The 25,776-nt window shown below is 56.6% G+C and overlaps 1 protein-coding gene and 1 long non-coding RNA gene across 3 annotated transcripts in view; one reads left to right on the top strand and one right to left on the bottom strand.

The window, feature by feature from the left end:
- The window catches only part of SDK2 (sidekick cell adhesion molecule 2), a 249,400-nt gene extending 231,057 nt beyond the window's left edge, over positions 1-18,343 (top strand). For both annotated transcript variants that reach the window (XM_082707630.1, XM_082707629.1), the window contains 5 exons: positions 192-356; positions 1,850-1,990; positions 2,257-2,395; positions 4,852-4,978; positions 14,254-18,343. In XM_082707630.1, coding sequence (XP_082563756.1) covers positions 192-356; positions 1,850-1,990; positions 2,257-2,395; positions 4,852-4,978; positions 14,254-14,607 — 926 coding nt within the window. In that variant the 3' untranslated portion in view covers positions 14,608-18,343. The remainder of the gene's footprint in view (positions 1-191; positions 357-1,849; positions 1,991-2,256; positions 2,396-4,851; positions 4,979-14,253) is intronic.
- Positions 18,101-23,756, bottom strand: LOC309851848. The gene is made up of 3 exons (XR_014304953.1): positions 23,696-23,756; positions 21,113-21,198; positions 18,101-19,727 (listed from the first exon to the last, which is right to left on the bottom strand). It is a non-coding gene; the product is annotated as an uncharacterized lncRNA (long non-coding RNA).
- Positions 23,757-25,776: the final 2,020 nt, after the last annotated feature.

Here is a 25,776-nt window from a genome sequence, read left to right as displayed (position 1 = left end):
TATATATATTTTACAAGCATTTTAATAAAGGGAACAAAGAGTCAGAGACTGCAAAAAGGTATCTGTTGAAAAATACCTTCTAAGATTCAGCGTTGACGGGGCAGACCAGACAGGCCCTGCTCTCAGGGGCAACAGCTAGGATGGGAGCGGGCTCTCCGTCACGAGGTGTCTCCCTCTCCACCCTCTTGCAGACGAGGGGCTATGGGACATCCTCATCAAAGACATCCCCAAGGAGGTGACCTCCTACACGTTCAGCATGGACATCCTGAAGCCAGGCGTGAGCTACGACTTCCGGGTCATCGCCGTCAATGACTATGGCTTCGGGACCCCCAGCAGCCCCTCCCAGTCTGTGCCAGGTACTGCCGGTGGGGGGGACCGGCACCCCGTCAAAGAGCCTCGTGGCAGAGGCTGGTGGTGGGCAAAGAAGAGAGGCAGGTAGTAGAGCCCCAGATGTGTTGGGGTGGGGACCAAAATGTATTGTCTTCTCAATTCTGCCAACAGTGAACTCTGGGCCAGGGCCTGGGTCAGCTTTGAGCTCCAGAAGAAGCTGGGGGGGGTGGGCATCTTTGGGGTTCCTTTGCAAGGATCCCAGAAGCCCTGGGCAGGGGGCTTAGTGGGGCTTGTGGATGAGTCAGTGGGTCCAAGACAAGACCTTCTCTGAGCTCATCACCCAAGAGATTCACCCCGGCCATAAACTACATGTTTCTATGGAAACCACCCCAAAAAACAGAGTCCGCGGTCTCTGAAGCAGTGTCCAGGGCTGGAGGGAAGAGGACTGCCATCCCTCCCCGTTTCCCTCTCATCCTTCCCATCCGGCATGTCTTGGAGGACTCGCAGAGGACTCTAATGCCGAAATCCATCACCCCAAATCCAGCCACGAACCAACTTTTATTACCAACGCCCCTTCCCTCAAGGCAGAAACACAGCTCAAAATGGTAACCCACTGGGTGAGTGTCAGAAACCTGGCTGCCTCTGTCCTCACACACACATTCTCCCTTGTCCCGATGGATAAAACCAGATCACGGGAGACAGAAGAGCCAGCCCCTTGTCAGGCAGCCCCCTGGATTCGTGGTGGTTATGTGCAAAAAGCGTGGTACTGAGGGCTTGGAAGGGAGGGGAGGTCTGGCTGGAGGAGGCATTCCGAAGACCTGCTCCTGTCCACCCCCCTGACTGCCCTCACTCTCAGCCACCGGAGAAAGAGGGAGTCCTGACCCTGGGGAGCAACTCTCCCAGGCCTACCAAGGCCAGATGGGTACTTTTCCAATACAAATCTGGGGCCTGCCTGTCCAGGTAGCCCCTAGGCCATGGGTGGAAAGAAGGGGAGATAAAAAACAAAACAAGGGCGCCTGGGTGGCTCAGTGGTTAAGCCGCTGCCTTCGGCTCAGGTCATGATCTCAGGGTCCTGGGATCGAGTCCCGCATCGGGCTCTCTGCTCAGCAGGGAGCCTGCTTCCCTCTCTCTCTCTGCCTGCCTCTCAATCTACTTGTGATTTCTCTCTGTCAAATAAATAAATAAAAATAAAATCTTTAAAAACAAAACAAAAAAAAAAAAAAAATAGCACGCATACCAGGGCTTCTTATTCTGTGTCTTTGGCAGACATCACTAATCAATCCCCACACTTTTTCCTTGTAAGTCCAGAGGCAGCCTCAGAGCTCAGAGCAGCCCTCCAGGCATCCCCTTACTGGCACTTGAGATTCAGCTCTCCCTGCCAACCTTGTCTTGGGTTGTGCCTCACTGGGATGGCACAGACCTTGCCTGGGGTCTGTGGTAGGGTCCCCGCTGCAGCGGGAGGCGTGGAGGCGGGAGGCGGCCTAGCACCCCGGACCTGACGTCCCCGTTCGTGTTCTAGCCCAGAAGGCCAACCCTTTCTACGAGGAGTGGTGGTTCTTGGTGGTCATTGCCCTCGTGGGCCTCATCTTCATCCTCCTCCTGGTCTTCGTGCTCATTATCCGAGGCCAGAGCAAGAAGTACTCCAAGAAGACAGACTCTGGTGAGCTGAGACCAAGCCCCGCCGGCCAGACGGGTCTGCCTTTGCTTTGGCAAGGTGGGGCTGGGGGTCCTCTCTCTCCTAGGAAGGCGTCTGCCCTGTGAGGAGGAGCAGCCTAGGGCCCCTGGGTACAGCCTCCATCTCCCGTTTGGTCTCACGTAGCGAGAGAGAGAATGAGCCACCTGGCCGGGTGGGGGAAGGGAGGCCAGCGGTCTAAAGGGGCGACATAGGTGACTGAATCCTGTCTCCCCCACCCCGCCCCCGCCCAGGGAACAATGCCAAGGCTGGTGCCCTTGGCCACGGGGAGATGATGAGCTTGGATGAAAGCAGTTTCCCTGCTCTGGAACTCAACAACCGGAGGCTGTCCGTCAAGAATTCCTTCTGCCGGAAGAACGGCCTGTATACCAGGTAGAGGGCTCTCTGCACGGGTGGGGGGCAGAGGCCAGAGGTTTGGGGGCCAGCAGGGCCAGGGTGTGGAGAACTCTGGGGAAGGCCACAGAGCAGGCTGTGCCCACTTGGTCTCACTGTGCCAACGATGGCATTTGGGCTCAGGGGCCGGGGACAGTCAACAGGGCCCAGGCAACACACCCAGGCTGTGGGGGCCCCAGGCCGGTGTGAGAACACGGTGGGGGACATCACAAGGAGGTGAGGACAGAGGGCTTCTGACAAGGACAGCCAAGTGCAAAGAACTTGAACAATTTTGCGACCCAACCTACTGCGTTTTAGAGCCAGCTGCTTGGAGGAACAGGCCAAGGCCCGAGAGCCACCGGCCCCAGCAGTGAGGCGGGCCCCACACACGTAGGCTAGGCAGACACACTCGAGTGATGGGTGCCTGGAGTCCCCCATCATGGCCTATGCCTTACCTGCCTCCTCCCTGTTCTGGAAAGAAAGGGCACTCAGTATAGACACCCTCTCCCCTGGGCCCTTACGCACGTGTCTTACAGACCAGTGTTCTCCTGTTCACCCCACGAGCCCGTGCTCCTAGCATCATCCTCAAACGGCAGCACCTGGGAAGAGCCAGTCAGGAAAAGTCCCGGCTGGTGGTACCCTCGGTTCCGTTTCTTCCTGACTTCTCTCCAACCCGGGGTCCCCTCCCCTACCCCACTTCCCGGCACGGGCTAGGCGGCCCATTTCCAAGGGCCCGGGCAGCTGCTGAGGCCCACCTGACCCTCCCCTGATGTGACCTGGCAGTTTTATGCTCCAGGGATCGCAGGAGAGCTGCTGGGGGAGGCTGGTCTGCCGCCTGGGAGCGCCTGTCCTTTTGGCCTCAGCCCTATTAACATTCCCAGTTCATCGGAGGGGCACGCGGGCCAGGCACAGCTCACAAAGCTTCTCTCTGTCTCGTCCTGGAGGGAAGAGGCGATGTGTGTGTTCATCAGGAGGACAGAGGGAGGGGCGCACAGGCCAGCAGGCCCCGCTCTCATCCCCCGCCAAAGCCAGCTTTCCAAAGAAAGAGCCATTTGAGGCCGCGGTGGTGGGCCCAGCAGGTCCGCCGCAGCCCCGCCGCGCTGGCTCCGGGGCCCTGCCACATGGAACAAGGGGGCGTTTCACGGATGGCCCGGCCTGCCTGCCTCTCACGCCCCCAGAGTACACACACCAGGGCCCCCGCGTGTCCCCTACCCTGCTGTGTACACACAGAAATCCTCTTGGCGCCAAACCAGCCCCGGGCTCCTGGAGTCTGACCCAGCCCTGGTGACACCGTCAGCCCCTACTTGCCCTGCTCGTGGTCAAGACGGCCTGAGCCCGACATTCCTTCTCCCCTGTCCCAGCGTCCCGTGTCTGCCCATCGCGCCTACACGAGGCTGCCGCCGCTATTGTTATGGTTTTATTTTTAAGTAGTTAAGGATGCGGCTTTGTTATTTGGAATCATATCAGTGCGGATAGAGTCCAAGAGGTTGGAGGTAGCAGGGGAGCTGCTTGTGACATACTCCCAGGCCGTGGGATTGGTCCCAAGACAGCACTTCTGTAGGAAGGCACAGCTGGCCCCGGGTGGGGGCAGCCGGCATTCAGGGCCATGGTTCCAGAGCCCTTCTTAGAGCAGGCTGGGCAGACCTCAGGATGCCAGGCCCTCAGCAGGGCCTCCCTTGAGCCCGGTCCCCAGGAAGCACGGATAGGGCAGGGTCATGAAAGACCCTAGCCATCTGCTGGGCACCCCAGCAGCCTGCCCAGCCCGCTGCCCTTGCCCTCAGCTCAAGGGTTCTGGAAAGCACAGCCCTGCCTCCAGCCTCTGGGCACCCGAGGCAGGTGGAGTGCTCAGGTGTCCTGTCCTGCATGTTGGTGTAGATGACACAGAGTCAGGGCTCTAACTCACTGGGAAATGCACTTTCTCGAAGGCTGATTTTCAGAAATAGGGCAGGACTCCATGCCCAAATTTATTTCTGGTCGCTGAGCAGATCTGGAGGGAGGAGGCAGTGGTTTCGTTTCTTCTCTGAACCCTTTGCATTAACCGTCTAAAGCTCCCTTGGTGAGGTCAGGAATGACCTGGGGGAGGGTTTGCCTGTCTCGCCGGCACGCAGGCCTCACCTGGGATTCTGATCCGGGAGGTCTCGGGGTTCCAAAAGGCTTTGTAACATTCCTGCCAAGTGATCCCAGTGCCTGAGGCCTTAAAACCACGAGTGGAGAATCCAGTGGGAAGTGGGGTGCTACCCCTCCGTTTCCCTGAAGCTGATTCAGGAGGCTGGTCCAACGGAGCCTCTCTCACCCCTGGGGTTCCCCAGCCCAAGGCCCAAGCCTGTGGGGAATACGGGAGGAGTATACGACAGACACCCAGGGTGAGTGCCCTACCAGGCCCCGCTGTGGCCTTCCTGGCCAGGCCCGCTGCTGTGGGTAGGGCCACTTCTCAGCCTCACCCTCCCTCCCTCCAGGTCGCCTCCCCGGCCCAGCCCAGGCAGCCTCCACTACTCTGACGAGGATGTCACCAAGTACAATGACCTCATCCCGGCAGAGAGCAGCAGCCTGACCGAGAAACCCTCAGAAATCTCCGACTCTCAGGTGAGGGGCGGGAGCGGGGACCAGCCCCTTCCCAGACTGTGGGCCTGCGCGATGGCCCAGAACCTGGGCTTCTTTGCCTCCTGCCCTTTATGGAGCCCCAGAAAACTAGCCAGGAATTGTCTGTGGACCCGCCGTCCCCTCCAAAGCTCTGCTCAGAGTTTGCTCCAGGGCTAATGGAGGCCTGTAACCTTGACCAGAGAAGAGCCCCCAAGAGCCCAGTCCTCTAGAGCGTCTGGAGTGTCCCCACGCGCTCTGGCCTGCAGAGGAGCTCGTGAGGACGAGGAGAAGGAGACCCGTATTGCCAGGGCTGAGCTTAGCTCGTCCGGGTCCGAGCGAGCTCCCGAAACCGCGAGCTGAAAGTTCTGGAGCCCCAAGGATGGAGGGGCGAGGCCTTCAGCTTTGGAGGCTCAAGCCTGAGTTTGAATCCCGGCTCTGCTGCCTGTGCACCAGGGCATCCGGGGTGGGGCACACGACCTCTTTGAGCCTGTTTCTCCGTCTGTGGAACAGGCAGGGACAGTAAGAGGCTGTATCATGGGGCAGTGGGATTGCTGAGACGAGGAATCTTAGCAAGCACACACAGCAGCTGTCTGATGAATGTCAGCTTCCATCTGAAGAAGGAGATGGTGCCTCGGGGAGACACACAGCTCTGGAGAGGCTGCCGTTAAGTGGGCCGCATGGGGACACTGTCCCAGACGATGGTGAGAGGGGGTGAGTGCATTCCAGTGAGGCAAGGTCATGGCCTCCCACTCCGGCCATCTTGGCCTTGGCCAAGCCCGGTGGTCGCCCACGCCCTAGACCTTTTCTGCCCAGTCCTGGGAGAGGACAGGAGCAAAGGGCTGCCAGCAGGGAGTGAGGCTGTCAGCGGGTAGGAGGTGCCCCATCCCCCGATCCAGTCCTGGGCCCGGTGGCCCCAGGGCCTCTGGCTCACTACTGTTTTGCTCAGCTCCAGGGCTTGGCAGAGCCCACAAGGCTGAAGCTAACAACAGCGCAGCTCAGACAGAGCTGGCAGGGACAGAGACGCCAACTTAGCCTGGCTAACGCAAGAACTCACATGACTCAGGTTATGGCTTCTTATTTTAAGTGTTTAACACTTTGCGGCCATATCCGTCCTGGGACTTCCAAGGCCCCGTGCTCCATGGAAGCACGATTGTTCTTTCTTTCTCCCCAAGGAGGGCAGTGAGCATTTAGATTCCAGGCACTCAAGGGAAAGTTCAAGTAAAGGGACTCCCTCTGCCCATGAGGCTATGACAGAGGGCTCCTTAACGCCGGGCTCCTGTCTATGGAGAGCAAAGGCAGGAACCAGCGGAAGGGACACTCCGGGCTGCTCTGATTAGCCCCCTTTGACCTCCCACAGAGGGCCTCGGTCCTGCGCACTCATTGGCTGGGCACTGACCTCTCCGGGAGGGAGGTCCTGCCCGGGTGTCTCCAGATGGCCCATGGCCATCTCCGCAAAAGTCAGGATGCAGAGCTGGTCCCTGAGGCCAGGCCAGGACCCCCAGCCTCGAGGGAGTCACTGAACGATTCAGATTCAGACGAATCCTTATCTGAGGACCATCTCACTTCAGTCACCCCCAAGACCCAGCAGAGTCCCTGGAAATCTCCGCTTTGCCCCTAGTGTCTTTTGTTTGAAACAAGCCCCTTACTTGAATGCAGTTTCCATAACAATCTGGAACCAGTCCCGAACGGGGAGGGAAGCAGGAGCACATGCCCTGGGCAGGGGAGGCCTCCTGGTTCCAGAAGCCAGTTGTCACAGCAGAACTCCCACATTCCCTTATAGGGGGCGCAGTGGAGCCCAGCCCAGGCTTAGAGCCCCGCCTGGTTTGGGGTTTGATTTGGATTTATTTATCTCAAGTTAAGTTAGTTTATTTCAAGCTAAGTTTCATGAAGACAGAGACTTGTGACAGTCCTGAGGTCGGTCGCCTCCCCAGTGTCTGTCTTGGCACGGAGGGTGTGGTTAAAGCACAGAAGGGTCAATCATGAGAGAAGCTAGGCAAGCGAGTCAAGACCAAGCATGTTAGCAGGAGAGACAGACAAAGGTTCACGGTTGTCAAGCCATCCCTTTTGGACCAAGGTCAGAACACACACTTTCCGAGAGGCGTGGCCCTTCAGAGTAGTGCCGCTGGGCAGGGTCACCAGCCCTGGGAGCTGTGCTTACCATCCCACAGGCCTCACCACAATCACAGTGACCCTCCGAATGGCCTTCGTGTCCTGTCATTTGTACAGATGGGGCTCTCTGAGGCTCAGAGAGCTTCACTGAGTTGGCTCAGGCCCCAGAGCCAAGAAGTGTGGAGGCGGACCCTGTCCACGGGCCCTTCTGACCCAGAGCCCAGCTTGGCTCCTTGGCTCTCCCCCGTCTTAAAGCCGGTGACGTCACCCTCACACCTTTCTGGAAAGGCCTTCAGAACCAGCCAATGAGACACTCTCGAGAACAAGTAACTGTGGGTTTTCTTGAAAGAAAAAAAACAAAGCTCAAGCTTATCTTCAAAGGATAAAGACACACACCCAGAGCAAAGTACCAGAGGCATTAAGGTTATCCCCAAGAAAGCTGCCCCAGGAGCTTTGCCCAGTGGCTCCCTCAGGGGACCATCCAGTCCCATCGGAGGGTGGCTCCGAGCAGGGAGAGGCTCACGTGAAAAGTTGTGGCTGGTATTTGGGGCTGGGCTTGAATCCGGCCCCTCCCGCTCCTTGACTCCGTGAGGGGGGTGAGGGGGAGGGTTCCTTCATAGCTCACCCCCACTCAGCACTATGGCACCCTGTCCAAGCGACTGTTCTTGGGACCATGACAGGGGATGGAGTCAGGCCCGTGCGGTGCCGGGCTCTTCACGGGGCTCTGGGGAGAGGCGGTCAGGATCCTTGGGGTCTCTTTGCTTTGGAACGGTTCTTGAAAACCAGGCCATTGGCTTTGGGCCACTGCAGGTGCCCTAGGCTCCGGGACTGACATCCTCAGAGGTGCACGACTGAGGGGTCACTCAGCAATCGTTCCTTGAGCATGGACTCTAGGGACATGGAGATAACAGAGACAGGACCCTGCCTCCAAGGAGCTCCTGGTGGGCTGGAGGGGACAGACTCCGAGACAGAGCAGCCGGTGTCCCTCGGACACCCTTGCTGCGGCATAAATAAGCAGACCCTAGGATTGCTCGCTGGCCCCCGTGAGAGGCTGTACGGAGAGCATCCTCCACGGCGACCGCAGCTGGGACTCATGGTACGTGCTCCACGGGGCCCCCGTGCGGGATGGCGTCTGCAGGAGCGTACCCCCACCGGGGTCAGCAGCCATGCAGGCGGGGTCCCCAGCCTTTCAGCGGCTCTGGAGAATGATGGCCTGATGTTGTGAAGCGCCCCTCCCCCCAGGCCCTCTGAGAGCCAGTTCTGCACAGGCCGCCTGGTTTCCAGTCCAAGTCAGACCACCCAAAACAGACTCTCCAAAATGGGTAGAAACCCGCCCAGCCCTTTTCCTGTGATATGGTAATAAACAAAGGTCCACGTTGCTTATAAACAAACACACACGATCAGATGCGAGCAAGGCCCCAACGGGGGGCTCCGGGTAGACTCAGGGGCGGGAGAGGAGACGGGCTGTCTCCAGAGGGGTGTTGGTGACACACAAAGGCTGAGGTTTGAAGAGGCCGGGGCTTGCTTGATGCAACTTTTAAAAACCAAGTATGGCTGCATTCCAAGTTCATTTTCAAAATAAGAGCCCAAGTATGGGAGAAAAATTGCATGCCGCACCAGTAAATCTCAATGGAAAAGGACTTCCCAGCCAATGGCACGCCTCTCCTAATAAGTATGCAGTCTTTGTGATTTCCTGGGAAGCCCTGGGAAGTGCTTTGTAATGAAATTAAGCCTGTGTAGAAAAGTAAGAAAATACACCAGACAGATTAGGTTTTATAAGCGTGAACATTTAGGGAGCCCTTACGGGCGGCCAGGAATGACCCGAAGGATTGTTCAAGGTTGGTACCGCTTTACCCTCAGAGCGCTCGGCGAAGCCTGGTGGGGTTACCTGTTGCATGGGTCAGGGAGCCTCTGACAACGAGGCCAGGCCTAAGCCCCTACACCCCTACCATGTGCCATGTTCGGATCGGGCCCTGGGCAGCACCTGGCTGGTTTTGTCCTCCCTGGAACTTGTTCATTCCTTTCTCGGTGCGTTTATTCAACAACTGTTTTTTTCTGCGCCCACTAAACAGTACCAAGCACGGTTTACACACGGCAGCTCCAATAGAGAGCAAGACAGGCTCTAAGGAGCATTGCATTATGGTGTGTTAGGACCCATTAGGGAAGACCACATGTTTCAAATAACCCCATGTTTTCATTTCATTACTGTGGCACCATAATATCTAACTTCAGGAAGAAAATGGGGAGCAAAAGGCCTCCTGTTTCTTGTGGCACAGGGACAGAAAGCCCTGTGAGGAATCTTGGGGGAAGATCATGGGGGGGGGCTGCCTGGAGGAGGTGGCATTTCAGCTGGGCCTCCAAGTGTGAACAGGACTGGGTCATGCATCAACGGGAGCAGTAAGGGTCTATAGGTTTGCATTTGGCTAAGTGTTTCTGTCACCCCCTCCCTCTGAGTGTCTGAGTTTCTGGTTTTTCATCTGTGTTTGCCTCTTGTCCATTGAGTTGGGCCATGAGTCTAAGAGATTCACTGAGGCCCGTCTCCCGCGTCTCCTCAGGCTGACCCATACAGGCTGAGGAAGCCCGAGCTTGTGCCAAGCTAGAAACACACTACGGGCAGGGCAGAGGGAGTCCAGGAGGAAGGAGGCCAAGCTACCTGTTGGGCCGGGCACGGTACATGCTCTCATTTAAAATCTAACCGTCCCCCCCATGCAAGCTGCAGGACCCCCGGTTAACAGCTGGGGGAGACTGAGGCTCAGAGAAGTCCAGCACCGTGCCCTTGATCACAGAGCTTAGAAGTGGGCATTCGAGTCTGGGTCCAGCCACTCTGAGAGCCTCGTCTGTAGCGGCCTGGCCTCTTCCAGGCACAGAAGGGAGATGGAAGGAGAAAGAAGCCTTCACTGACCCCAACAACCCCCCATCCAACTGACCTTCCGCGAAGCCTCCAAACTCAAGCGTGTCTGACAGCGGGGTCGTGGGGGAGGAACACATTGACTGTCGCTTCACCTGTAAGGAAGGGCATAGGGGGCCTTGCGTCTGAGCTGACACAAGATTTATTATTTGTCATTTAAAGATGTATTTATTTATTTGAGAGAGCGAGCAAGAAGGGGGAGCAGAGGGGGAGAGAGAAGCAGACTTCCCACTGAGCCCGACACGGGGCTCAATCCCAGGACCCTGGGACCGTGACCTGAGCCAAAGGCAGATGCTGAACGGACCCTACCAGCCAGCTGTCCCTAAGCTGACACTTAAAAGGACGTTCCTGGGGGAAGGTTTCTAGCTGTCTGAGTACAAGAAGCCCAGATCCCTAACAAAATGGTGCATAAAGGGGGCTCCTAGAGAGGAAGACGCTTCGCCCCTCCTCACTCCCACCTCTGGTGCCCAGGAGAGGCCCGCCCACTGGCCCAAAGAGAAGGGTGTCCAAGGGGCTGATGCAGGACTAGCCTCATCCCACACAGAGAGCCCCTGGGCCACCAACCAGGGAGGGCCTCCAGCTTCCAGCCTCCCAAGGGGCCGGTACAGGGGACCTCCTGTCCTCTAGGGCGGCACATTCCTGCTAGATTTCTGGAGCCTCAGTGAGATGAGGGCCCCCTACGTGGGCTCCGTGTCCTGAGTCTGGGGAAGGACACCCCCCTCCCCCCACCCTACCGCCATGCTGGCAGCAGCAGGAGAGCAAGAGGCTCTCCTTTGCCCCCCTCTCTTTTGTTGTGGGCTCTTGTCCGGGTCCCCACCTCCTGCCGGCCCCTCCCCCGCTCCCCTGCCCAGGCCCGGTAATTGCTGAGTGAGTGGCTTTGAGGAGCTGTGAAGAGGCCCAGAGCTGGAGCAGTCCCCTGATTGCCTGGCGGCCTGGCTGGGCTGCCCGTGAAAGGTCCCCTTTGTGCCGGGCCGGTTACTGGGAAGCTGCATTCAATTACGGAGGCCAGCGTGAGAGTTGAAAGCCGGCATGGGCGCCCGGGGTCCCCCCTCGCCTGCTTTCTTCCCTTCTCACCCCACCCCCACGCAGAAAAGAAACAGATGTTTGAGGAGGTGGAGGAAGAAGAGCAGTCGCTGAGGCAGACGCCCCCCTTCTGGCTTCAGAGAGCAGGGGGCGGGGCAGACCCACCTCTACCTCCCCCCCCCAGCTCCTCCTGCTGCAGCTCTGCCTCCGGGGCTCCCAGCTCTTGCTTCCGTGGCTTTTCCAGGCCCGCCCGGAAAGCCACCCCACCGTGTCCAGCACACAGTAGGTGCTCAGCAGTTGGTAACCGTCAGACGGTGATGATGTGCGTGAATGGGCTTTGGGGTCTGGACCCCCTGGGAGGGCCAGAGAGGCCCCTCCCCACTCTCGGGATGCTTTACTTTGGGCGGCAGAGCTGACTGCCTTCCCCTTTCCCAGCCGCCTGAGCAGAGTCACCCTCCGTGACCCCAGCTCCTTCTGCAGCCTTCTGGGGTAGGGGGGCTTCCAGTAGTTTTCCACACCGTGAACTGCAGACATCTACCCATTTTATAGACAGGGATGCTGAGGCTGGGGGTGGCCAGGTGATGGGTCTGAACTTCACCTAGCTAGCCAGGGACGGAGTGGGGATTTGGCCGCACCACAGGAAGTGACCTAGATGCTCATTCACTCTGGGATGGGGCCGCGGTGATGGACTCACCTACAGGGCTAGCCGAAGTTCTAGAACCTTTAGCATCGATGCTAGCAACCCTTCAGACCGGTTGGTGGAGGCCCTTCTGGGAAGACCTGACCCTAGACAGAACTGTGGAGTGGCCCTTCCCCACACGTCGCACTTACAGATCCTCACTGCTCTGGGACCAGCCTCCCCCCACCCCCCACCCCGCCCCAGGCCCCCTGCCTCATGGCTCCCATCACAGCCTGCCCAGACTTCCTCTGCCTCCGCGCTGCCACCCCGCAGCCCCAGGCCTCAGGTGCCCAGCCCTCAGCCCCCTCCCCACTCTTGGCATATGGAGCCCCTGCCTGTAGGGCCCCTTTGTTCCCTCCTGGGCCGGCAGCTGGGCAGTATCAAAGAGAAGGGGCTCGCATTGTGCTGCTCTGCGTCCGGGGGAGAGCTAGGGACTTTCCATGGTCTCCAGCAGCCAGTTCTGTGGCCAAGAGGACTGAGGTCCTGGGAGGGTGTGCAGGGTGGTGGTAAGGAGAGCAGCCAGGACGGTGGAGGGGTGAGGCGGAGGAGGGGAGGGGCCAGACAGAAATTTGCAGATGGGGGAGGGAGGATGTAATCCTAGCTGGGAGAGTAGAAGGGCTCTTGTTCCCAACTCCCAGCAGGAGGGGGGATCTTGGGCTTTGGAAAATCCAGGCAGATCCAACCCCCCCAGCTCTTCGTGTGGGGGGGGGGGAGCCGTCACCCTCTCCGCGCTGGGGTTCCCAGCACTCAGAGCGGTAGCGTCCATAGCACCGAGGTGTGAAAGTTAACGACCGTCTCCCAACGCCTAGCAGAGTGCCTGTACCCCCAGCTGGAGCTCAGTACCTTGGGGCTCTTTCCTCAGAGGGGCTAGATGCTCTATAGGTCTCCGGGCTCCTGGGGGCAGGTGCACCTTGCACTCCCCGTAGCTCAGACACTTTGCAGCAAGGTCAACAACTCTCTGTTCGCCCTCCCTGCCGAACGGGACACACGTGTCTGCACTGGGCTCACGGGGTTTTCTTGCTGTGGTTTTTATCCCAAGTAGTTTGACCAAATGTACCGACTCTGTCGCTTCGGGTGGGGACACCGTAACCAAAGGGAGGCCTTCAGAGCTGCGTTGCACTGAGAGTGTACTGCTCACTCAAATCAGAGCATGTCTCTTCCAGAGCGTTCTAAGGGTGCTCCCATCTGTCCTCGTCTTGGTTCTCAAAACAGGGCTGGGAGCTGGGCGTGGGGGAGGGGCGCACAATATTTTTAGCTCGAAGACTCAGATCCAAACCAACGAGCGAATGCTGCTCTACTTCACAACCCAGCCTGACTCTTGTCTCCTGCGGATTCCCCCAGGGGCAGATGAAGCAATGATGGGACACCGGAGTAGCGACAATTTTAGGAATGATTTAATGTTATGCCTTTATGAGAAAAAGTCACAGGGCCACTGTCGTGTGAAATTCGGACCTTCTGTTGATATTTTTCTCGTGCTCGTTTCATAACTGAGTGTTGCCTTTATTCTGGATCACACGTGGGTGGGCACCAGCCTCTCCTTTCGGTGCCAGGAGCCTCCGCAGGTCTGGCCCTGGCCTCGTCCCCAGTCACACCGTAAGTCAGAGATAGATCAAGGCTGGAACTCGGTATGTCAGGCAGGAACGTTCTGCTCTGAAATGTAGGTTTTGCTACGATCAGGGTATGGCCAGGCCAGTGGATCGGGGATGACAGCCCTTGAAAAATGGAATTACTCACAGTTCACAAGAAGAAGGGGACGCATCGCACCATGCAGGGCCGTTTCAGGGAAGCACCAGGGTCCCCGGGAATGGTTCCCTGTGCCCAGGAGGGACACGTGGGGAGGAGCCTTCATTGTGGGAGCAAGCTGCGGTTTGTTTGAATAAATTCAGTGGGCCCTGGGGTAGAGGGGCTGTCCCTGGTTGTCTGGTACCCAGCCCTAGGGTGACGAGGGACAGGGGAGAGTGAGGCAGCGTGATAGGAAAAAGCATCACTAGCTGCAAGGATTGACCTGCTCCGGAAGCCCGTCACCACTCGGAGTCAGCGAGGCCCCAGGGGTCCGAGCATCAGAACTACAACAGATGGAAAGGCAGGATGAAGTCAGCCTCGCAAACATGCTACGTGAAGGAAGCCAGCGCCCCACGCCCCCTACTCTGTGACCCTGCCTGTATGGTAGGTCCACAGAAACAGAAAGCAGCTCGGTGGTCGCTCACAGAGGGGCGGGGGAGGGAACGGGGAATGGCCACGGGGGTGGGGGGAAGGACAGAAAAAAAAACAGATTAGAACTCAGGTCTTCCGAGTTCCAGTTCGCGCCAGATGCCAGATGCCCGCAGGCTGTGTGCCGGCCCCACGGTGGGCGCTCCGTCCCCACGATCTGCGCTCTGACGGCCGGGGAGGTGGGCATGACCAGGCGCCGGGCCCCCTTGGTGGTGACAGGGATGGCGGTGGCCCCCCGTCCGGGGCTTGGGAGCCTCAGACAGGGTCACCGGCTGCCTTCCAGCCTCCAAGCACGAGGACCACCTGGCCCGCAGGGGCCCCTGACTCCCCGATTCTCCGTCCTCCCAGGGAAGCGACAGCGAGTACGAGGCCGACCAGACCCACCAGAAGGCCCACTCTTTTGTCAACCACTACATCAGCGACCCCACGTACTACAACTCGTGGCGGCGGCAGCAGAAAGGGATCTCGCGGGCCCAGGCGTACAGCTACACGGAGAGCGACTCCGGCGAGCCGGACCACGGCCCTGGCGCCAACAGCAGCAGCGCCCCGCAGGGCAGCCTCTTCCGGCCCAAGGCCAGTCGGACCCCAACGCCCCAGAACGCCCCAAACCCCCCGAGTCAGCAGAGCACCCTCTACCGCCCCCCCAGCAGCCTCACCCCCGGCTCCCGGGCTCCTATAGCAGGATTTTCCTCGTTCGTTTGACGTCGGAAGGGGGCAAAGAAAGAGAAAAAACCGGCACCACACTCCCCGTCCGCCCCTCCCCGCACTGCCTGCCAGAAAACAAAAACACCAAGAAACCAAGTCAACTTTTCACCTCCTGAGTTTATTTTTCCAGAGATTCCAGGGCCAGCAAAACCGGTGTTGAGAAGGAAGAAAAGGAAGCCGTGAGGGGGGCCGTGCGGGGCCGGCGGTGGGTCGGCTCCAGACTGTGGGGTCCGCCGCTCCCTTTGCAGACTGTGTTCCGAGTCCGGGCTGCTGGGCCGGGCCTGAGAGAGGTGGGGGCTGCGAGAAAGCTGAGGCCCGGAGAGTTGTAGGGCAGCATGCCGAGGGGATGAGAAGCTTCTAGAAGTCCTGACAGCTGCCTCTTCTGCGTGTGCTGGGGCCACTGCTGGCTGCTGCTGTGCAAGGCTGCTGTGCAAGGGTACGCATCCCTGGGGGGCAAAGCTCACCTTCTCTATCGGCACCCGCCCATCCCTACCCGTGCGTCACTGGCAGGCCTCGGACGGAAGGACCGATGGATGGACAGACAGCCTGGTCCCCTGGCTTGCTCATCACACTTTGCTATTCCCTGCCCGGCTCAACGTCTCCACCAGGCATTGGGTTTCTTTAGAAAAAGGAAACTAACGGAGGGCTGAGAGTCTGCCTGGCTGGCTCTTTGTTTCTTATACGTTCTTTTTATGGTGAATCCAAGGAAGGGGGGGCCCCTGGGGCCCCACAGCACCGCTGAACCCAGCCATGGCTTCACTTGAATTCACTTTCCCGGGCACAGACCAGGAGAGGTGAACCCGGGGGGGGTGGGGGGGCAGAGGGACAGGGCACTAGCCAGACATCACTGGGGTGATGAAGGCAGGAAATCAGAACGTAAGAAAGAAGCTTGACTTCTCTCCTTCCCTCCTGATAGGAAGCTGCTTAGACAAGAAAGTTCAGGGGGCACAGGACTGGGGAGCTCAGCAGGGCGAGGAATGACGGTCGAGGCAGACACACCCCATCCCTGGATAGACCTCTTCCTCGTGAGACACACACACACAAGTCCCCCATGCACTTGTAAGGAAGGTTCAGCCAAGTGGGGGCCTCTCCCCTGCCCCAGGGGTCTAGAGAGCCTCTCCAAGACAAATCCCTTTGGGTCCTTGCCAGACGGGACACTCACTCCCAGGTGCGTGGTCCCTTCACTCTCAAGCCAGAGCGAGCCACATCTAAAACGCATCCCTCCCACACACACACCCCCAACCTGGGCAAGCACAGGGGTACAGAAGCCCAGAGGGGTGAGCCAAGCTCCGACTCGAAGCCGGAGCTCCCAGAATCTGCCGGGTCAGCCCAGCCCCAGGTGTACAGAGAGTCAGAGACCCAACCCCCAGTCATGTGTTCGCTGGCCAGGGCTCGGAGCAAGGGGGGGCCCCGTCCGAACTGGACCCGGCTCCGAGATGCGCGGCCAGGCTGGAGGCGCGGGTCAGATGGGAACAAGGCCCAGAATAGCTGATGGGAAGCAAAGTGTTACACACAATCTGCTCCAAGGAATGTGCTTTAAAGAAGCCACTTGTGGTAGCCTGAAGCCTCCCGTCAGCCCCCGGATGAAGGGATTGAGGGTCGAATGCCCCGGGGTCGGGCCAGCCCCGTGGGTCTGGGTGGACCTTTTCAGTTCAGTGGAGCCCCTTCGTGAGACGGCGCTTTCTGGGGGTGCCACACACGGGCCCCATCTCCGGGGTGCGGGAATAGTTAGGGGATGCCTGAGAGAAAGATTTGGGGAGCAAGCCAAGGAAAGTGAAGGTCCGCACGGAGCCCCACGGGGGCCCAGCATCCCCGGTGGGGGGTGGGAGCCAGGCCAGGGGTCTGCGGGAAGGACGCAGCCCCCAAGCCCTCAGCCCCTCGGGGATGCCGGCAGAGGTTTCCACAGCCAGACCCAGAATGGGCTTCTCCACGAGGGGCTCTGGGGGAGATGCGCACTGGCCCCGGCCGTGAGGACACGGGCCCCAGCCCTGCCCTGTACACAGCTGGCGTCTCCTTAGCAGCCCGTCTGCCCGAGGCCGCCTGTAGTCTCCCGCACCCTCCTCCCTTTTCATCTCTTTTTTTTTTAACACCCTCATCTTTTCCTTGTCGGCAGTGTGTGGAGCCGTTTATGGAAGCTCCCAGCTTGCGTTAGGGAATGAGTCGAGCCCAGCGCAGGGAGGGCTCTGGGTGTGTGTGGGGAGAGGGGAGGATGCGGGACGTGTGAGGCCGTGTGTGCGTGTGCGCACGTGTGTGTACGGCACGTGAGGCCGGATTTCCTTTGCCTTTCGTGAACCGCCTGGGGCACTGCCCCTGCACGCCCCCGCGGACACACCCATGCACACTTGGCACGGTGCCCATGCACGCCGGGGCTCACGCACACATGTGCACATGTATGCGCAGAACACGCATCCGGGTGTGTGTTCGCAGAGAGGCTTCTGGCTCCTTCTGACGGCCAAAGCTGGCTGTCCCCTGTGAGGCCCGGGCAGCCGGGGTCCCTCCCACCGGAAGGCAGCTGGGATCTGTTGTCTCAGGGGGCAAGGACACTGCACCAGCCGGAAGGCGAGCGGGGCCCAAGGTGAAAGTCCAGCCCTCAGTCAGTATCCACCCACCCCCGACCCCTGCCCCAACCTCATCTGGAAGACCAGGTGTCCAGCCATGGAGCTCTAGATTTCTTAGAGGACACCCCTGCCCTCGTTTACATATCTGCTGGGGCAGTGGGGGCTCCTGGCCCCCCACACGGACTCCCGGCCGCATTAGAAGGATGTGCTGGGCACTGCCCGTGGGTAACCGGGAACCTCCCTGGGCCAGTGATGCCGGGGCCCGTCTGTGTGATCACCTGAAGCCGGTTCATAGCAGGACACCTCTGTGTCCTTTGGCTCTTGCTTCATGGTGCCCCCGGGAAATCTGGTGTCGCACCCAAAGGCCTCTGCTTGGCACCCCAGCACTGCCCAACCCCCCGCGGCCACGCCTTTGGCGTGCACAGCAGCTCAGCACCCAGACTGCCAAGACGAACCAAAAAGCGGCTCTGGTCCCAGGGCCCAGGTAGCTTGCAAACCCAGGCTTCCCTTCCCATTCCCTCACCAGACACTGCCGTGACTCAGAAGAAACAAGGACACTTCTGGCTGCCCCTCCCAGAGCACTGTTGCCTCGAGGCCTTCTGTCTCTGCCCGTACCTCCCTGGGCAGAGCTTCTAAAGGTGCCAGAGCCTCCCAGAGCCCATTCTGGGCAGGGGCTCCCCTCACCTTCCCATGGTGCCCATGGCGTGAGGGGCCGGAGGGCAGGAAGGGGGAACCCTCCCCCCTTCCCCCCGAGCAGCAGCCGCCGCCCAATCCGAGTGCCTCTGTATGGTCCTGCCCAGTGGCAAACCTGGCCACCCAGCCGGAGCACAGATGACCTCTCTTGGGACCACTCCCTTCTCTTTGTTTCCGTAAGAATAACCAAAAGCATCCAAACGTGTTACCTTTCTTTACACATAGAGACTCCAAAAACAAAAACCAACACAAATCTTTATTTTTTGATTTAAAAGATATAATGAAAAATTATGGGGAGAGTATTCATTGTGGCAGGTGTCTATCTATAAGAAAAAAAATATATCTATATGTCCTATAGCTTGTTAGCAGGTTTATTTTTTAAATGAAAGGTAAGAAAGAAATTGATTTGAAATATATACCACGAGATGTCCCATGGCCTGTCAAACTTGTCAGTATTTTATAAATAAACTTTTTTTTTTTTTTTTTTGGAGTTCTGAAACGACATTTTTTTCTTCTCCTCCCTGGAAGGTAAGCGGGGACCACTACCCTCGCATTAGGCTGAAGCCATCTTCTCCTCCAACATCCCTCGTCAGCCAGGCTGTGTCCTTGCAGTGACAAAAGTCCCACTCACTTGCCTTCTTAATTCATAGCTGAGTGGACGTCCGTGCCTTCGAGGGAAGTGCGCTATTTTACTTACTTTATGCTTTTAGGGTAAGAGTCACTCAGAGGACACCACGTTAGAGGCAAAATGACCCTGATTCGTAACGATGGCTCACACGTGTGCTGTTTACGCGGCCAGACGCTGTTCTCACCACTTTACGTTCATTATTAACTCGGGGAGTCCTGCAAGAACACCTTCAGGAGGGGAACCGAATCGGGGAGCGTTTACTGGGCATGCCGTCGACAGCTGGAAAAGCCGGGGTTTGTGCCAAAGCGGTCTGGCTCCAGAGACGTGCGCGGCCTCTGCGATGTTTTGAGGCACGTTCCTCGCCCGTGTTCATCTTCATTCCTTCCAGGCCAGCCCCGCGGACCCTAGCGTGGGTCGGGTAAGAGGCGCCGTGGTGCTTGGTGGAACTACCCTTGTTCATCCTCCCGGGCTGAGAGGGAGGGCGCTAGGATGGCTGAGTTGATGAGTGCTGTGGTGTGGCAGGGTCCCACATTTCTCCCACAGGCAGTCAGATTCAAACAGGAAAGGGGCGAAGGACAAATGACGTGGGCAGCCCACGGAAGGCCACGCGATGAGCACCTTTACCCTACAAAGTCGGTGGTGTAATGTACATCAGATACTCCTACGGGGGCTACTCAGCTAATCCAAACGATGAAAGCAGGGGATTTTTTAAAAAATCTTCATACATACACCCTTATATACTATTTTTTTCTTAAAACACGCATGTAAATTCATTCGCCAATCTGTTCATGTTGGGCCATAGCTTTTTTCTTTTCTCAAGAAGGGGCTCCGTGGATACAGTCTTTGTTGCTTTTCTTACATAAATCACCTCTGTCATGGGTTGTCAGTGAGTTCTAGTCTATTTCTTTAAAATAAAGCAAAAATGTGTAGAAATCAGGGATCAAGGACTTGCAGTGTCCAGTTCTACGAGCAGTGCGCTTAGAAGTGCCCACTCCGTCTTCACCAGTGAAAAGTCCAGCAAACTAAAGAAGCAACAGCAATTCACAGATCCATGAGAGATGGGAAGTCACAGGGCACCTGAGTGGCTCCGTCGGTAAAGCGTCTGCATTGGGCTCAGGTTGGTATCCCGGGGTCCTGGGATCCAGCCCCATGTCAGGCTCTTTGCTCAGTGGGGAGCCTGCTACCCCCTCTCCCTCTGTGGCTCCCCCTGCTTGTGTGCTCTTGCTCTCTTGCTCTCTCTGTCAAATAAATAAATAAAATCTTTAAAAAAAAAAAAAGAGAGAGAGAGAGACAGGATCTCAAAGGGCAAACCGCTGTGCCCAAAACACATGGGTACCTATGGAGAATCTATGGTAGAAACTGGATTGCTGTAACAGCAGAATCCTGTATTTGTTTATTATTTCCCTAATTTTTCTACAGGGCTCATCCACGACCAATACAACACGCCCTTTCATTTTTGCCACTCTTTGATCAAACCATTCAGTAGAATTTTCAAAAAAAAAACTATTCTTTTGCACTCTTATCCATGACATATTGAATTAAATTATGTAATTACTATAAAGAGTACAACTGGCAAAAACAAGTTTGGGAACAGTGATAATTGAATCTTTATAAACATAACAACTTGATTCGGTAGAGCAGAAAGAATACGGGCCTCAGAAAGCAGCCCGTTACTAGCCTTTAGGATTCAGGAGACTATGGACAGCTTCACGGTTGCAGAGAAAATACAGAGAAGCTATAAGGCTGGCGGGCTGAGTGGAAGGCAGAGGAGAGGGCTTCCATGCACGTGACAGTACAAACCGTGCATCCTGAACTTGACTGATTTTCAAGGTGATGAGGGGGTTTTCAAGGGTAATTTGAACTATACCTAGTCTTTATCTTACACAGAATTTGGAGCCCTACCCCCACATTACATGCAACTCCACTCCAACTGATTGGAGAATGCTGGGGTGCCGGGTCCTAACCCAGAAGGCACTCTAGAAACTGGATTCAGAAGAGTCCGTTCGGGTTCTAGAACAGGCACTTGCAAACTAAGTGTTTCTTAGCTTTCTCGGGGGGACGAGATCTACCAGCAATTTGATCAATGAAAAGATCAAAGAAAGTAATGGGACTTGAAAGGTTTTGAACACCGAAAGGCGTATCTTTCTGGTGGAACGTTTATTCTACACCCAGGAGACGTCTCATTGTAATTTTTCCCCCCATTGTCATCTTTAATTCCAAAGTTCTTCCTCATTTCGTTCTAATCCCAGACTGGCTCCTCCCCTCACTGCAGCTGGCCAGCAAGGACTTGGGCGGCCTCCAGCTCCATTACCCAAAACAGTGTCTGCCCCCCCAAAATGAGAAAAGTGAATCTGCTAAGAAAGAAGGGAGGACAGGAGGGGAAGACGCTCTCCAAAGCCGGGGAGGCGTGGTGGGAGGGCGTACTCCGGTTTGGATTAGACACAGCACTCTTTCCCAGGTAACCTCACCTGGAAAACACCAGGAAAAGCCTCTCGGCATCCAGTGACCCTCCTTTCCTTAAACTTCCCAGGGTGACTAACTGGGAAAAGCACTCTGGATTGGGGAGGTTCGCCAAAGAGAGCACGAGTTCCACAGACCTCGGTTCTCACAAATTTCCACTTACCCTGGAACTTGAGCTCAACCTTGACCAGCCTCTGCTACCCCATCTGTGGGATGGGTACAACTTCTGCCTCTTCCGACATCAGACTCCTGCAACGAAGTGTAGGGAAATAACCTCTTCGAGAGAGAGGACCTCCAGAGAAGCCCCCGCCCCCACCAACCTTCCACTCCCAACCAGCACCCCCAGTCCCACTCCTCTGTCCCGAACTATCACAGGAACTTCTTCTTTTGATTTCCCCTTCTTGCCGGCAAAGCCCTTTGGCCATGAGGGTTGGCTACAGTCAGCAGGTGGAGAAAGTGGCTACTCTTTTTCTTTCCAACATCCTAGTGTCTGGCAGGGAAGAGGTACTGAAGCCTGGAGGTTACGGGCTGGGAAGGGGGTTCTGTTAAGGCGCAGCGCAGGAAGGTAGGAGGGAAAAGAGACTTGGGTCAGCCTAAGCCTTCGGCTCCAGGTGGCTCAAGCCGACTGGCTCCATCCGACCCAAGATGGGCTGCCCCACGACCTAGCCCAAGCCTCCCACCACCTATCACAACCTCCTTTCTCCAGCGCTGGCCCTGACAGGCTCCGGGAAACCCGGGAGACCTTACCATTCTTCCCCCTTGGGGGCTGTGGGGCTTCAGCGAGCCAATTGCTCGGAAGCCAAGCAGGGACACAGGACAAACAATCATGTTTCCTCCCAACATTGACCATCCAAGTCAACCAGGCTCTTTGAGTTGGGGTTTATCACTACTCAGCTAGAGCTGCCACCAGGGCCAGAGTTACCCCAGATAACACAGGGCTCAAACCCAAAAGAACATGATTCCTTGCTTTAAGGGGATCCTCAGCATGACCCTTCTGGAATTTGCTATCCTGGATGCTGGTTGCACGGACATGGGCCCAGTATAGCACCAGCCTGACTCTGGATTGACCAGCAGGTGGCTTCTGCTCGTGGCCTTCATTTCACAGGCAGCTCGGGCCATGGGGCTACAAGGTTGTGGGGGGCTTCTGGCTGCACCTTCCCCTCTGCTCCAACTGCTCTCAGCAACATGGCCTTGAAAGGGTTGGGAGCAGCCCCTGTGGGGCCCAGATAAAGGGGCTGATACATAGGGTCACCCTAGGTCCTGTTTTACACATATTGTCCTGATGTGATTATTAGTAATGTCCGCTTTCACTTCATTTCTTAATCATCTGTCCTCCCCCGACCTCCCACTGATAAGTGATACTGGACAGCTGGGCGGGGTCTAGCCTCCAGCCCCTCCAACAGGTGGGCTCTTGGACTGCCAAGTTGAAGGTCTGGGAGAACAGAAGGGACCATCTCCTGGACACAAGCTGGGTTTTGGGACAAGGGGAATGGCACTGAAAACCAGCGAGTCGGGTTTCCTGCGGGGCTGTATCTCCTGCTCTGCTCCACTGCACCCGGGATGGGACACTGTGACCCCAGATTCAGAGGGAATCCCATCCCTCTTGTTGTCTCAGACCCTATGTCCTGATTCTTTTTTTTTTTTAAGATTTTATTTATTTATTTGACAGAGAGAGATTACAAGTAGGCAGAGGGAGAGAGGAGGAAGCAGGCTCCCTGCTGAGCAGAGAGCCCGATGTGGGACTCGATCCCAGGACCCTGAGATCATGACCTGAGCCGAAGGCAGTGGCTTAACCCACTGAGCCACCCAGGCACCCCATATGTCCTGATTCTTGAAGGTCTGTGCTGTCCTCTCTCTGGATCTCCCAACCATGGCTCTGGGACACAGGCATTGATGTCTGGGGGACACGGCTCTGCCTAGATTGTTCTGACGCAGCAGTCTTGCCAACAGTTGCCTACGAGACAAGAAACACATCCTCCTTGGATGGGGCCTTCCCCACCATCTCTACTCCCACTCCCCCAGCCTGACGGATGATTTGTGACATTGGGTAGGGCCACTGGATAGAGGGCAACCCCCCCCCCGCCCCAGATTTGCGTGGCATGTGTTTATCCCATGCAACATTATTTGTTGTGACCTGAACTTCCAAGTTAACTGGGCGTCCTCTATTTTTATTTGCTAAGTCACCCACCTGGCTCAAACCCTAACTCCATACCAGAGGCGGGTACTCACACAAAATTTTAGAAGCTCAGTGTCCTTTTCCAGAAAGTGGAAGATGCCAGAAACGGCTCTGTCTTCCCCACTGGAAGGTGTGTGGGTATTAGAAGTAGGATTACATGGGAACCTAATGGGTAAGCTGTACAGCACTCAACACATGTAAGAGATCACTGCTATTGTTCACGGATAACATGACACTCGTGGGGAATCATCCAAGAGCTTCTGGCTTTGGGCACAATTCCGGCTCAATCTGTCCCGACTTCCAATCCCTTAACAAACCGTGTTCTACCCGCCTCTGGCCCCCTCCTAGCTGGAAATCACATCCAGAGAAAACTCCTGAATTGTAGACATAGGGTGGAGGGGGGTGTCCCAGGGAGGAGAGTGAAGCCCGCCTTTCAGAGTGTTATCAGTCGCGCTGGAAACCAAGAGTACACTCAAATTAGGGCCGTTTAAGGAAAATGTTACAAAGTTGCAACAGAGGAGCTCAAGGAAACCGTCGAGACCCAAAGTTAAGAACACCTGGTGCCATTACCCGCGCAGGCCTGCAGAGGACGGAAGAGGAAGTTACTGGAACCTGCAGACGGGGGAGGTTGAATGGAGAGAGAGACGCCACCCAGGGGCCAGTGGGGAGCTCAAGAAGCACCGTTTCCCAGTCTGGGCCTGGCCCCCCTTCTGTCCGTCCTCCAGTCTCCTGTCCAGGCTCCTTGTGATCCAACTTCAGCAGGTACTCAGAGGACACTGGGATGCGGTCCGTGCGGGCCGGCCTCCCCCCCGGAAGGCCCAGAGCAAGATGGACAGGAAGGTCACACGGGGGCTGGCGGGCCCACAGCAGCGCTTCTGGGTGTCTGCCCACTGCTGATGTCCCCATTGAAAGTTCCACGCTTCCACCCGACTCTCTTACTCTTTTCTCAAAGTTGATGAAGAGTGGAATTAGACCCAGTTAAGCTTGCTGGGAGCTTCTGCCAGAGTAGGTGGGATTTTCTGGTGTATTCGGGAATTGAGAAGGTCTTTGACTTTCAGCTGGCCGCAGTCTCCTGCGCCAGCCCGGGCAGCAGGACAATGACAGCAGCTGACCTTTGCTGACCACACACCACACCCGGCACTGTGCTGAAGGTCCCTTTCTGCCCTTCGCTAATGCTCACAGCGGCCCCCTGACGCAGGAATTCGCCTCTGCCCTTTTACCAGAGAAGGACACCCAGACAGGGAAAGCCAGGTAAGTGCGAGAGCCAGGACTGGACCCCAGGCCTGGCTGGCTTCACGGTGCACGACACCCCCCCCCGACCACCACCACCACTGCCCCTTAACCACCAAGCTTCCTCCAGCCAGGGGTCAGACCCTGCTCGACCTGGACGGATCTTTCTGGATGGATTCAGGTCAGGCAGGAAACATTGTTTCAGGATAGTGACGTTCACAGGGGTGAACACTCACGTTTTCCCTAAAGGGCCGAGCGGTCAATATTTCAGGCTTTTCCAGCCCCATAGTCCCTGTCCTAGCAAGGAAGCAGCCAAAGATGATATATACATGAATGGGTAGCTATATTCTGATCAATTTTATTAGGGACATGGAAATTGGAATTTTCTATACTTCTGACGTGTACTGCCATATCATTCTGGTTTGTATTTTTTCTGAATCATTTAAAAATGTAAAAATTCTGGGGGCACCTGGGTGTCTCAGTGGGTTAAAGCCTCTGCCTTCAACTCAGGTCATAATCTCAGGGTCCTGGGATGGAGCCCCACATCGGGCTCTCTCCTCGGCGTGGAGCCTGCTTTCCCCTCTCTCTCTGCCTGCCTCTCTGCCTACTTGTGATCTCTCTGTTAAATAAATAAATAAAATATTTTTTAAAAAAAAGTAAAAATTCTGAGCGCACAGGTCATATAAAAAACAAGTGGAGTTTGCTGACCCCAGTTCTAAAGTGGCTTCCGGTCAAGTCCATGTTTGCTAGAACCTCTTTGGCGTGACCCCCAGGTAAGGGAGTCAAAGGTGCTATAGTAGGTTGACTCCTGTTCCCCTGAAATCCATGTCTACCTGGAACCTCAGAATGTGACCTTATCTTGAAGTAGGGTCTTTGCAAATACAATTATTTAAGGTGAGGTCATACCGGAGTAGGGTGGGCCTTAAATCCAATGACAGGTGTCCTTATAAGAGGAGCGGACACAGAGAGACACACAACGCAGGGAAGGTCATGTGAACACAGATGGGAATGGCACTTCTGCAAGCCAAGAATGCCAAGGACTACAGGAGCCACCAGAAGCTGGAGGAGGCCAGGAAGGAGCCTCCCCTAGAACCTTCGGAGCGAGTGTGGTCCTGTGGACACCTTGATTTTGGACCTCCAGCCATCAGAACAGGAGAGAATAAAATTGTGTTGGTCTCAGTCACCTCCCCCCTTGATAGTCCTTTGTTATCGTGGTCCCAGGGAACGTGCCATGGCTCTCCTTGGAGCTCCAATGTGTGTCTTTTATCTTGGAGGGTTTAGGTTCAACAGACTCGCACAGGCTGGCTGGCCTCCTTCCCAGGACCAGGCACTTCCCAGACCTCACGCCTCCTTCCTCCTCTCCCCCGGCTGTCTTAGCTTTCTGTACAAAAGCACCAGCCAGCCCTGAATGAAATTGGCAA

The sequence above is a fragment of the Mustela nivalis genome (assembly GCF_964662115.1).
Source record: "Mustela nivalis genome assembly, chromosome: 17".
In the NCBI taxonomy this organism is placed as follows: Eukaryota; Metazoa; Chordata; class Mammalia; order Carnivora; family Mustelidae; genus Mustela; species Mustela nivalis.
The sequence above is the reverse complement of the archived record's forward strand: the minus strand, read 5'-3'. Positions and strand labels throughout refer to the sequence as shown.